Source organism: Bactrocera dorsalis, chromosome 5 (assembly GCF_023373825.1).
Source record: "Bactrocera dorsalis isolate Fly_Bdor chromosome 5, ASM2337382v1, whole genome shotgun sequence".
Classification (NCBI taxonomy): domain Eukaryota; kingdom Metazoa; phylum Arthropoda; class Insecta; order Diptera; family Tephritidae; genus Bactrocera; species Bactrocera dorsalis.
In genome coordinates, this window is record NC_064307.1 from 68512192 (window position 1) to 68525698 (window position 13507).

General features: G+C 37.8%; 2 protein-coding genes, 1 long non-coding RNA gene and 2 other non-coding genes across 7 annotated transcripts; all 5 read right to left on the reverse strand.

Annotated features, from left to right (window-relative positions):
• Positions 1–603: 603 nt before the first annotated feature.
• Positions 604–2069, reverse strand: LOC105227837 (uncharacterized). The gene is made up of 3 exons (XR_852648.3): positions 1884–2069; positions 1287–1335; positions 604–1017 (listed from the first exon to the last, which is right to left on the reverse strand). It is a non-coding gene; the product is annotated as an uncharacterized LOC105227837 (long non-coding RNA).
• On the reverse strand, positions 1103–1188 carry LOC115066281 (small nucleolar RNA Me18S-Um1356). The gene has a single exon (XR_003845890.1). It is a non-coding gene; the product is annotated as a small nucleolar RNA Me18S-Um1356 (small nucleolar RNA).
• LOC115066283 (small nucleolar RNA Me18S-Um1356) lies at positions 1408–1491 on the reverse strand. Its single transcript, XR_003845891.2, has one exon. It is a non-coding gene; the product is annotated as a small nucleolar RNA Me18S-Um1356 (small nucleolar RNA).
• Positions 2070–3141: 1072 nt separating the features above from the next.
• LOC105227838 (uncharacterized) lies at positions 3142–11929 on the reverse strand. Of its 3 annotated transcripts, none has more exons than XM_011207373.4 (10): positions 11759–11929; positions 11402–11616; positions 9355–10632; positions 8645–9292; positions 5571–7375; positions 5298–5494; positions 4841–5222; positions 4604–4774; positions 4067–4171; positions 3142–3966 (listed from the first exon to the last, which is right to left on the reverse strand). In XM_011207373.4, exons 2-10 carry the CDS (start codon positions 11577–11579, stop codon positions 3817–3819), a joined length of 4914 nt encoding a protein of 1637 aa, XP_011205675.2. In that variant the 5' UTR covers positions 11580–11616; positions 11759–11929; the 3' UTR covers positions 3142–3816. The 3 variants fall into 3 exon arrangements, with proteins under 3 accessions (XP_011205675.2, XP_049313188.1, XP_049313189.1); XM_049457231.1 differs by having other exon boundaries at positions 11402–11669; XM_049457232.1 differs by having other exon boundaries at positions 9355–10245; positions 11759–11928.
• Positions 11930–12316: 387 nt separating this feature from the next.
• On the reverse strand, positions 12317–13441 carry LOC105227839 (splicing factor 3A subunit 2). The gene is made up of 2 exons (XM_011207375.4): positions 13228–13441; positions 12317–13168 (listed from the first exon to the last, which is right to left on the reverse strand). Exons 1-2 carry the CDS (start codon positions 13325–13327, stop codon positions 12465–12467), a joined length of 804 nt encoding a protein of 267 aa, XP_011205677.1. The 5' UTR covers positions 13328–13441; the 3' UTR covers positions 12317–12464.
• Between the last annotated feature and the right edge of the window lie 66 nt (positions 13442–13507).

Here is a 13507-nt window from a genome sequence, read left to right on the forward strand (position 1 = left end):
CGCGCCGCGCCGTGATGTGATTTGATTTTGTTGTCATCAATGCACTTTAGCATATAGTTGTCATGCAATTTGTGCGACGGGAATCTAGTCTTTGTATGGAAAATTTTTTTTTTTGGCGAGACATCTGCACGAAACTTGACAAAGACTCCTGTTCAAGGCAACGGTTTAAGCCCCGTAGAAATTGTGCAGATCGGACGACTATAGCATATAGCTGTCATACAATTTCAGCAATCGGAATGAAGTTCTAGTATGGAAAACTTTTTTATTTTATGAGATATCTACACGAAATTTGGCACGGATTATTATCTCAGGTAATGTTATAATCTCTGAAGAAATTATTTAGATCCGACAACTATAGCATATAGCTACTAAACAAACTGATCGTTCTAACTCATGTCCTTGTATGAAAAACTTTTTTATTTGACAAGATATCTTCACCAAATTCGACGTGGATTATTATCCAAGGCAACTTTATAATCTCCGAAGAAATCGTTCAGATCGGACGTCTATAGCATATAGCTGTCATACAAAATTAAAACTCAGTTCTTTAGTGTTCTTTCAATTTATCATTTTCTCATTGCATTTTTCATAGCTTTTTATTAATTTTTCATTATTTTATGTCTGCGTGTTATTAACACCTTATCAATTATACATTTCAGTCCATTTTTTTAAATATTCATAGTGCAAATGCACATACATTTTTCAGTCTTTCTCAAATCATTTCCAAGTTTTTCACAACTTGACAACGGCTTTTTGCCGTTGTTTTTGGTTTAAATTCAAGTTACCTAAAATTTAAACATTTAACATTTACGAACAATACCATTTTCTCTAAAACTAGCTTATAAAATACAAGCAAAATATCAATACTTTGGATTTCAGACATAAGAGCAGCATTTTGTTGGCGTCCTCCTTGTGTGGAGTTGTTGCACGCTCACTTCATAAATGAGTTGCAGTGCTATTCGAATGGAATATAGAGTTAAAGTATGGTTTTCCGCAACAAGCTGTATGCAATTTTGCCTGGAAAATGTAAAAAAAAATTAAATTAATATTTTTTGCATATTTTTAATTAAATAAATAATATTTTCGCTAGTGTTTCATATGAAAAACTGTTCAGATGGTAGTGCATGTGTATGAAAATTCAGCATTTTAGCTCAGTTTTGGGTATGAAAATGTCATCACTACAGTTTTTGTATATGAAACACGATTTGAAAATTGAAAAAAAATATATAAAAAATTATATATATATTTATAAATATATATATATCTTGTTACAAAAGTAAGTTTACCTTCAATCAGCAGCCCGCGCCGGTATTAAATTGCTGCCTTATTCAGCATCTGTAAATAAAATCATTTATTATTATATTATCCGCTCAGAAAATATGGAAAAATAAGCAAATTGTGTTAATTAATATTTCAGATGGTAGTGCATGTGTAAGAAAATTCAGCATTTTAGCTCAGTTTTGGGTATGAAATTATCATCAAATTAATTATTGTTTTTCTCTAAATAATTAAGACACCTCACTAACAAATTAGAACTTAATATTTGCTACCTTAGCAGCTCGACACGCTTTGTTGTCTGCCCGCTACCTAATGACTGCCGAACAACCCTCTAAACATGTAGAAAATGTGAGGTTAGTGCAAAACTAATGAGACGCTAGTGTCACGCCTAAATTGCTCACTAATTGCCGCTTGCCAATATTTTTTATTTTTTCTCAATATCTTTAATTAATATACTCGTAGCGCGCTTACTAATTGCCATAATATGCAGCAAACGGTCACTCAGTCTTAATTAATTTCTTTACTTCTTTAGTCTTCTTCTTAATTAATTTATCAGCCACTAATTCTGTCTCTTAAGCAACGGATAATTGTACACTTTAGCTTACCTTTAAAGCCGCGGCAATTTAAGTAAATTCACGCAATATATTTAATTTTAACAATATAGAGTATGCCAGGCGTACTATAGTACGGTTTTTACTGCTTAATTAAATTTTAGTCGCCCTTCACGCATTTTGTCGGTGAAACTGCATGCGTGCCGTCCAATAGCTGCTTAGTGAAAAGATTTAGTAACCGGAAAGCAAGCTAGAGGCATGCAAAATGTGAATGAAAAAATATTCACCACGTGGTGTAGTGTGGTTGGTTGGTTATAAATCTAAATGCAACACCGGCTGGGGGGGAAATTAATTTTGAGCAATAAATTACCACTAGTTGGGCAATTTTTATACCCTGAACTGGGTATAAGTTTGCAACGAAGTTTGCCAAATACAAAAGGAAGTGTTTGAGAGCCGATGAAGTACCTATTTATATGTATATATGGTATAGTTATCATCAGTGTGTTGGGTTGAGTCGATTCTGCCCGTATATGTATATGAATAGTACCTTCAGTGTATGAGATATCGAGCTGAAATTTTGTACACAACGTTTTCTGCCCAAGAACTTAAATATTTGTCGAAGCCGTCGACATCTGATCACTACAACATATAGCTGCCATACAAAGGGATAGTTCAAAACCAAGTCCTTACATTGAAAACTTTTTTATTTGACGAGATATCTTCACGAAATTTAGTACAGCATATTTTCTAAGCTAACACTATAATATTTAAAGATTTTTTAGATCGGTCCACTGTAGCCTATAGCTGTCATACAAAGTGCTCATTCAAAACCAAGTCCTTGTATGGAAAACTTTTTTATTTGACAAGATATCTTCACGAAATTTAGCACACATATTTTTCTAAGGCAGTGCAACAATATCGCATACAATTTTTTAGATCGGACCACTGTAGCATATAGCTGCCATACAAACTAATCGTGCAAAACCAAATCTTTGTATGAAAATTTTTTTTATTTAAGAAAATATACTAACGAAATTTTGCACAGATTGTTTTTTAGCAAAATGCTACCATATTCTAAGAATTTTTTCAGATCGGACCACTGTAGCATATAGCTGTCATACAAAGCGATCGTTCAAAACCAAGTCCTTGTATGCAAAACTTTTTAATTTGACAGGATAGCTTTATGAAATCCGACAAAGATTATTTTCTAAGCCAGCGCTACAATATTCTCAGAAATTTTTTCGATCGGACCACTGTAGCATATATGTAGCTGCCATACAAAATTTCCTCAAAGTAAAAGTAAAAACAAAAATTAAATTATTTAAAATGGTAACATTTATTTAACTCTATAAACTTTCCAACTTAATTTATGGCGGCCTGTTTTTGTTTTTGAAACGACATATATGTATGTATGTACATATATATATAAATATTATTTGTTATCTACAATTAGCTGCAAGTTTTTATTTTCAGATTGCTTTCATAGGCCCACAAGGATTATGGATTATTAATTAATTACAGGCGATAAGCTTATTGACTAATTTACAATGTTGGTTTATTAAAAACTTAGTAACTTAAATGATTTTATGTGCAATTGCTAAGATTGTTTAACGGAACATGACGTTTTTGAGTACATATAGTTTTAGGTTATAATACAAAATAGCATAATTTCTATTCTTTTACGAAAGTTGGTTGCAAAATGTTAAACACACAGACAGAATATCTTACATACATATTTATGTACAATACGCTTCCCTAGTACAAACGCTTGCTTTGCAATCTTTCATTAAAAAAATATTTAAATAATGCACTTGTATGTATGTATATGTACATAAATAAAAATCGTATAGTAGTTGCTTTATATATAACTTAATGATTATTGTATTGCATTATAAACTAAAATTTCTAAGATTTCTAAAATTTATGTTTAAATAACCTTAAGTTCTTTAGTTTTTGTTTTTACAAATGCTAATGCCGCTTCAAATATTTAAAATTTTTCACGCTTCTTAAAATTACGCTTGGATGCGCAACGTTGCAATATGTCCGATATGTGCGATTTGTGTTCGAAAATTTTCATCATCTGACTTTGTGCTTCATGTATGCCGTCTACAATAATTTTGCTGCGCTGTATGTTGCCCTGTAAGTGGCAGAAAGTGAGTTGAAGTGAAATCAGTTTCATGAAATATATTAAAAATACTTTATATTAGGAGCAAATTAAAATAAATGTGAGACTTTACCTTCAGCAATTCGTTGATACGCTCGGTTTCGGGATTTTTTTCGTGTGCTTCCATCTGTTTCAACATATTATTGAGTTGATCAAGTCCGTTCGATTCGTTCTCACACTGAAAAAGATGAGGAGGACATAAATAAGTAAAAAATAATAATATTAAATAAAAAAAAATATAAAAAGTAAAATAAATAAATAAAATAATAAAACAAAAATTAAAAAATAAAATTATAAATAAAACATTATAATAAAAAAAATTAATAATAATAAAAACAAAACTAATTTTCGTGTCTTTGAAGCAAAATTTCACAAGTCTTCCACAATAATAAAATATTGTTGTCTGTTAAATGACTGCAATGTTATTAAATATGTTTTGACAGCTGTTATGCCAACTAAACAGAAAAAAATTAAGGCACGTTCACAACAAATATTCACTTCGAACACATTTGTATCTTAACGCTCATTTCATAAAGGTGATAAAAATACTTTTTTTCATTTTGAGACCCCTTTTATAAACAAAACGTTATGTTAACATTGTTGCACGTACCAAGTCTTCCATTTGCGAGCTCAAATGATGTATTTTCCAGCCATTCAGCTTGCCCATAACATTCGTCTGATTGGCCAAATCAATAACGGTGGGCCGGCGTTCTTCGCGCGGTTTAACATCTGAGTAGCGCTGAAAATGATTGTTGGCCGTCTTCCAGTTTTGCTTATAAGTCTGCAAAGCAAGCACGAAAAACATTTAAATATTTTGTTATAATCGCAAAATTTTACAACAACTTACATGCAGCAGCGAAAAGTTACGCGGTCGTCGTAATGTAAACTCTGTTGGCTTGGCGTTCTCCTTATTGCCTGTGGTGGGCGGCACATTATTATTTTTATGATTGCTGTTGCTATTATGCACAACATTGGCATTGCTGGCGTTGGCATTAGCGCTATTGCCGTCATGTTGATGTGTGGCCGTACTGCCAGCAGCGCCGGGCGCCATTGAGCCGTGTACTGGCGCTAATAGCATGCCGCTGTTGCCAGTTGCCGCAGACAACTCATAGTGACTATTGTTGCCGCTATTATTACTATTACTCATATTGCTGGCGGCAACCCCAGTTGCTGTTGGTGGTGGGAGAGTAAGTGAACTTTGACTATGACTCGAAAGTTGACTGTCATTGCTATACGATGAACGAGAGAATGAGAGAGAAAATAATTATTACTTGTATTTGTTATGTTGTGCTTCGCATTCTTACGTTGAACGTCTATTTCGCTTGCGTGTGGAGCATTCAACGGCTGCACCATTGAGGCGCGCAGTACTTGTTGCCACTGGTGCATGCAATTGCGGATGATGATCCAGCGAGGAAGTGCGTGAGCTGCTCGGCGTGACCGATATGCCGCTCATCAGCACGTTATGTTGTACATTGACATTGCCATGGTGATTTGCGTACATCTGCAAGAATTTATTCCAATAATTTCGTAAAATTATAACAAATATTAGCAAATTGCATGAAATTTCGCAGACTTACCTCATTGATAGGATTAAAATGTGTGGACTCGTTGGGCGCTTGTGGCATATGATTAATCATCATCATATTACCATCTTGCATTTGTTGTTCTACGCCCGGTGATGAATTCGCCGACACTGTTGTCGAGCCATCCGATGAAGCCGGCGACTCGCCACGCGTCACACGCTGACCGCTAATGGCGTTACCGGAGAGCGATGCCTGCGCACGATCCTTCTTCGCCAAGGCTTCCGTTGTGAGTGTGGACGATGTGGTCGTTTGTGCCGAGGCCATGGAGGTGGCGGATGATGATGCTACAGACGTGATGCTGAAAGCGCTGCCCACCGAAGAGGCGGCCGGTGAGCCTGTTACATTTGATAAAATGGTGGCAGTGCCAACATTGCTACTCTGATTGCCCATGGCGAGTAATGTGGGTTGCAGATTTTTTGCAGCGCGTATGGGCGAGCCATCCGCATCACGCTTTCGTAGAAAATTAGAGACTACCGTTGAGCCGGGACCGCCACCAGTCACTTTGATCGACGTTTGCAGTGGTATGACTACGTGCTGACCCTGCGCGCCAGTTAGTGTAGCAGTTGTAGAGCTATTGCCAACGTGGTGACCGGATGAGGCAGCAGAAGCTGGTATAATAAGCTGTTGGCCACCTGTAACAGTACCGTGCTGCAATAATTGTTGCGTTGCTTGCGAAACAGAGATCGAATCAGCTGATATTGTATTGGAGGAACTGGAATTGGCCACCACGCCTTGTGGAGCTGTAGGCAATTGTGCGCTGAAACGCAGCGGTACAGCCTGAATTTGTGAGCCTGCCGCGCTGGAAACCGGTATTTGTAGTTGGCCGATGGAACGCCCACCGGTGGATGCCACCATAGTAAATGTGGCCGTTGAGTTACCAGCATGTGAAGCTGCAGTTGCAGCGAAGGGCAATGATGAAATTGCCAAATTGGAGGCGGACACCGCATTCACCAATTGATTTTGCGTTATGGGCAAAGTGCTGCTTGTTGCCGTGGTAGTGGTGAGCGATAGCACGCCAGTGGACACTTGTACGGAACTAGCCGGCACAGATTCATAGTAAATCGTGCCACCTGGTGGCAAAAATGCACCAGCTGAGGTGGGTACACCACCGCCACTACCACCACCACCGGTTGCGGTGAGCACCGTAGTATTGTTGCTTGACGTGGACGATGCCGCATGTAAGTTTGTGGCACTTACGCTGACGCTTGCTCCATGCGTGCGCTGAGCTGTGTTCGCTTGATGTATGTACACGCTTGGTGGTCCGGCGCTACTGGTTATTATGCTACCGCCACTTGGCTGGCCGCTGTTGTTATCCAAATTGCTTGCGTTGGAAGCGCTCATCACTTTTCCTACTGTTATGGCACCAGCATTCTTTAGTGGCGTTATGGTACCGGTTAGTATATTGCTACCGCGTGTCGTAATGGCCAATGGTAGAACTGTGGTGCCACCACCGCCGCCAGATGAAACAATATTCTGTGTGGTTAACAGTTGGCTAGCTGCTGCTGCTGCTTGCGAAACATTCACGAGTTGTGCTGTAGACAGATTTGTAACACCACCGCCACTTGATGTGGGCGTAGTTGACGATAAAGCCGGTGAACCGTTACCGCCACTACCGCCGCCGCTATTATTACCGCCTAACGTTGATTGTATGCTCGTTGTTACGTTCTGCTGTGACGGTAAATTTACGCCTATTTGCGTAGTATTGCCTCCGCCGGCAGTGGGTAACTTACCCAAACCGAATGGTGTTATGGTCAGTGAGGGTTTAGCGGTCATCGAAACCGGTTGTCGTAGACCAGATACTATTTAGAAAAACATTAATAACAAATGGCATGATAAAAGTGCTCTGTTACTATTTATGCTCAACTTACATAAATACAATAATAAACACTTGTTTGTTTTTGTAATTATCGATATACATATTTACACAAATTGAAATTGTTGCGATAAAAGTGCGAAAAAATTACATTAGCACTACTTGTAGGAAATACTCGTACAATATAACACTTTTAATGCTGACTCAATGAAGTTATCTATATAACATACTTGTACACTCAATCGTGCTACATCCCACATCGGCCAACGTTTGTAGATCGCACCTCATTATTGCGACCGAGCTGTCTTATCTGCGTAATATGTATATACGAACAGACATTTGTATATTCTACATTGTAAAGAGAACTTTTCATTATACCCTGAACAGCGTATTTTAAGTTTGCCACGAAGTTTGTTTATCAGTGTGAGGAACCGAGCTGATTTAACGATGACTTCTTGTCTGTATAAACGCGAATTGGTATCTTAGTTTCAGAGATATCGATAAGAAAATTTTGCACATATTCCTTTCTCACTAAGAAGCTGCTCATGCGTTGAAATCGCAAATATCGGATCGCTATAACATATAGCTGTCATACAAACTCACCTATGAAAATCAAGTCTTTGTATGGAAAACTTTTTTATCTGACGAGTTATCTTTACAAAATTCGACATGGATAATTGCCTAAAGCAAGGATGCAATCTCCGAAGAAATTTTTTAGAACGGAATACAATAGCGTATAGCTGCCATATAAACTGACCGTTCAAAATCAAGTCCTTGTAAAAAAACTTTTTTATTTCAAAATATATTTTCACGAAATTCGGCATGGATTATTAACCAAGGCAAAGATATAATCTCTTAAAAAATTGTTCATATCGGACCACTATAGCCTTTAGCTGTCATACAAATTGGTGGATTAAAAGAAAGCTTTTGTATGGAAAACTTTTTTATCTTTACAAAAATATATTTTATTTGTAAAGGGTATTATAGCTACGATGCTCCTGAACAGGTCTAGATATACTTTTACTTTCATGTGATGTTCGTTATACATATGTATACTAGTCTCATATCCTCACACCCGATGTGTCATACGACATATGTATATGTACATAAGTTGTCAGTAAATTACCTTTACAAAAGGCTTCGCGTTACATGTCAACAAAACAAATCAATAACTGTGACAGTTAACAATTTTCTTAAACTTCATTGAATTAACGAAATTACAAGCAAATTGGCGTATATTTTACAAGACACTTACCGAGTTTCCCAGTGCCCGATGTATTGACAATGATGGGCTGGAACATCACATTACCCGAAATGCGACCCGTTGAGCCAATAATAGGTTGTGTAGTACTGCCGGGCTGTTGTTGCAGCTGTATGATACGTGTGGTGGGTAAATTTGACGTCGGTATGACGTTGTTGCCAACACCTGTAGTTACGCCACTCATAGTCGTATTGCGTGGCGAATTGTTAGCAGTTGTATTACCTGATCCCACCACAGAATTAATAGTGCTCCCAACCACACCACCACTACCGACCGGTTGAATTGTTGAAGTTATATTTGGTGCACGTATACTTATGCTGGTCGTGTTCAACTTGGCGGCGGAGAAAGATTTTGGTATCGGTATTGGGCGTATTTGACGTGATGTTGTTCCTGCCACCGAAGTACCAGCGCCAGAGAGCTGCGTAGCAACAGCAAGTCGCTGGCCAGCTACTATTGTCGGATTAAACTGTTGCGTTTGCTGTGTAAGCGGTTGTGACGTAGCCGCTACATTCGATGAATAAACTAATGTGGCTTGATGTTGACGTGGTGGTAAAACAGTAGCTAATGTGGCCACGTAAGTTTGCTGTTGCTGTGACTGTGGCTGACTATGCGTCACTCCCGATGATGACACTGATTGTATTGCTAAGGAAAAATATATATAAAATTTATTAAAATAAAAAAAAATTATGAATTTTTAGACTTACATTGTCCACCTTGACCTTGCTGCGTTTGTGTTTGGCCGCCTCCAGCCGTTTGTACAACTGTTGGTGGCGTGGTTGCAAGAACTGTGCCGCCAACCGATGTGCCGAGTCCACCGCTAATACCAGTGTTGCTGTATGCACCACTAGTTGTGTTCATGCTCTGTGCACTGATTATACGTTTTTGTGTCGGCTGTGGTATGGTTCTAATGAGTTGCACTTGTCCACCGGTATTAGTTTGCATCCAAGTCGTGCTGGTTGCCGGTGAAATGACTGAAGTAGCTGGCGATGATGTATTGCGATTGACGGGTGCGGCCGTGCCACGCACAAAGCCACCCGCTGCTGTGAGCCCCGTAACTGTTGCACCAGCACCCATTGAACCGGAACCCGGTCCTGTACGTATTGGTGTAACCAGCCTTTGTGCCGAACCCACTGCTGTCATTTGTGTGGCTGTTACACCGGCACGCGGCAGATATGTTGTTTGTGTGACCGGCCTCGTTACAGTTATAGATGTATTAGACACTGTGCGAGAAGTAACACCCGTAACGCCCGCCGGTATAGCTGTTATCTGCGTACGACCAACACCTGTGGCACCTTCGAATTGTTTGATGGGTATTATATTGGTGGGCATGACAACACGCACCTGTGTCGATTGTCCGCCAGCGCCGATAGTGCGAATAGCTGAAGACGATTGTGCTACATTAAGGGCAATTGGCGTACCACCAATGGATGTCGCTATAGCACCACCAGCTGTGGTCATTTTAATAGCTCCCGTTGTTGAAACACTGCTGGTCATTATAGTGCTAACGCCACTCACAACGTTACTACCAATTTGTAAGTTGCTACCACCAGGAGAGCCAGTGTTCACCACATTGCTATGTGAAATTTTTGCTGAAACTGGATTAAAAGAAAAAGGATGGATTTTTGCTGTTTTAATAAACTGCCTGGGATTCTGATAAGTATGGCTTTGACTGTAAGCATGGGTTTGATTGTGTGAATGGGAATGAATATCGCTTGTAGGTAAGTGTGCAGTGCGTACTGGCGAATGGATGGGCGGATTTTGTAAATTATTTGAACTAGATGTTGTTATATAGGGATTGGGTAGTATAGAAATATTGTGCGTTTGTTGTTGGTGTCTAGCAATTGAAGTTGTTGTAGTCGTAATAGTTGATGTCATTGGTGATTGGATAGCGGACACTGTTGAACGCACTGGTGCCTGATGTTGTACATTTTGATGAATGAGGTTAGGTTGTATGAAATGGGTTTTTATGTTTTTTTGTGCTTCTGCGAAAGAATTATACAAGCAAAACAAAGATAACAAGTTGTAGAATTTTGAGTGGTATTTTAAACAAACAAAACTACATACATGGAACACTGTTTTAGACATTTTAACTTAAATATCGCAATGTAATGAAATTGTTAAAATTAATAACTCCAAAATACCATATATTAAATTTCAATTACGATAATTATTTTAAATCACCAGATTAGGAGCGAAATAAATGGTATGGGGGTACACGGGGAATACAATTTCATTATACAATTCCTGAAGAAGAACAAGTGAGAAAGTCTTAAATAAATACAATGATTAAAATTCGAAATTTATTTAAAAAAATATTGGATTTTACGTTTTTTTTTTAGTTTATATCAACAATAACAACACCTTTATAGGTCTATGTTATTTTGTTATGCTCCATTATGAAATTCCATAATTTTTACATGTCAACCCAAACAATATGGAATTTTTGACGCCACGACACACTGCAACGATAACACAAATTGGAATGGAGAGGAACAGTGGGATAGAGTTTTGGTACAGAAAGCAAGTACATAAGCAAATAGAAAATAGCAAACGCACACACACAAAATATGCTATAAAAGCTGCAATAAAGGCAATCACATTACTTCTTATACATAGCATATATATATATACACATAGCGACGAGCGCAAATTATAACCAAACATGTGTAGATTTGTGTCAAATAGGTATATTTATGGCGTTACTATTTTACACTACAATATAAAATGGTTAAACTTCTTGTAAACACTCACCGCCTGTTGTTGCCTGCGTTGAGCCCATACCAGTCAAATTGGAGCTTAGGGTTCCATTTGTATTTCCACCTCCAGGTCCCCCACCACTTCCAACACCACCACCGCCCCCTACACTGCTCCCTCCTGGTCCAGGTGCGCCACCACCACCAGTTCCACCACTCGCATCCACCGAACTCATTTTATTTAAAAACGCAGTATATTTATTGATAAAAATGCTAAAACAAATTTATTTTACTTAAAATATCAATCGCACACACATTACGTTTATCTAAATTTGTAGAAGTAAAAGTATGTACATATATTTTTCATAGTATCACTTTAAAATCACCTCGCGGAGGCTTAAAAACTTCTACCAACCTTGCTTTTATTTAAACGTTTCAGCAAATGTTAATTTCACACTGTATTTGTTGAATTTTATAATTATCACTGATTACTGAAATCTTAATTGGAAAATTTTTAGCTTTTCCCTCGTCTACATACGGTCACTTTTCTCTGTGTGTACTTTAAAAATGTCTGCCGTATACTGAAATGAAACATACAAAGAAGAACGAGTAGTAAGTGAAATTTGCTAAACTGTGCTGCCAGATAGGACTTTAGTTAGGCAATAACAATAACTTGACAAATTATCTATTATCTTTAATTTCTAAATGAAAGACAAATATTATATGTTAACTTTTTTTAATTTATTTTAAAGCTTAATGTTGTGATAGGTTTATGCCAACTTTTTACAATTGTGAACTTATTTGCAATAGTTTCACTGCGCATGCGTACTTAAACAAATGATTGTGAATGGTATACGTACATACACATATGTACATATATTGTGTTTACATTTTCTCGAGCCCTATACAAGTATTTATATTTTAATCATTGCGTTAATCAAGTTAGCAAATATTAATACAAAAAATCAAAACATTTTAAAATTATATTTTGTTCTGTTTTATTGAAAATGCTGGCGTTTCATTTATACATTTTAATTTAACGTAGCTTGACTTAAATAAGTGGTTTACAACTTCCGTAACAGTTAACCGTTTCCACTGCTGACGGGAGTTGTCTGCTCGTCTCACATGGGTGGTGGTGGTACAGGTAATACGCCCATTGGAGGAGGTGGTGGTACGCCATTGAACATATGATGAGGACGAGGCGGTCCCGGCATTGGAAAACCAGCGGCAGGGCCAAGACCACGATGCAATTGCGGTGGCGGAGGTGGAATAATTTTGGGTTCGAATTTGAAGGAGAATTGGAGGAAAAATTGCTTTGTATCACGATTCCAATGTGTCCAAAATTTACCTTCGGTTTTTTCCACTTCTCGCGATGGAACCTTAAAAGCAATCGTTTCATATGGCTCAGCAGCAAATAACAAATATTGCCATTTACGATCTGGTGGTTCTATTTTCTGTTCATAAGCGGACATGAATCGGTGACGTGGTATGATTCCTTCAGTGATTTCAGGATAATCAATTTGGAAAAGTAATGATTGCTGACCATTAGTAGGATCACGTTGCTTTGTCACACGGTAACCTGGACGACCAATCTTAACAAATTTTTTCGGCTCAACTCGTGGTTTCTCCGGCGCTAGCATGGACGGCGCCTCCTTAGCTTCTTTTGCGGCACGCCGAGCCAAGTTCTCTTGATGTTTCTTTCCTTGCGTATGTGCCAAATAACTGCCCTCATTATTGTGAAGTGTTAGACAAAGTTTACATTCATATGAACCCAAATGATTTTTCATAAAATATGGATCCTTATTCAAATCAATTGTTTCCAAAGCTAAATAGAAAAAATAAAGATGTAGAGAATAGTTAACAACGCCAATGTGGAAAACTTACCAAGCTGCCGTAGTCGTTCTTTGCGGTCACGGTTAGTTTCTGACCAAGAAGCAACTCCACCGCTTCCGGTTTTTCCACCGGCTCTATTTTGGAAATCCATTTTTTAAGCTGGTGTACACCAATAAAGTAAACTTTTATAATATTTTAGTAAAAATTAATAACATCAATTCAATGTGTCTCGTTTATGTGTACTTTGACAGATTACAATATGCCAAAAATTTGTGTTCAAAATGTCAAATGTTTCGTTCCTTCGCTTATGACAACTGAGCGGCATTACCGT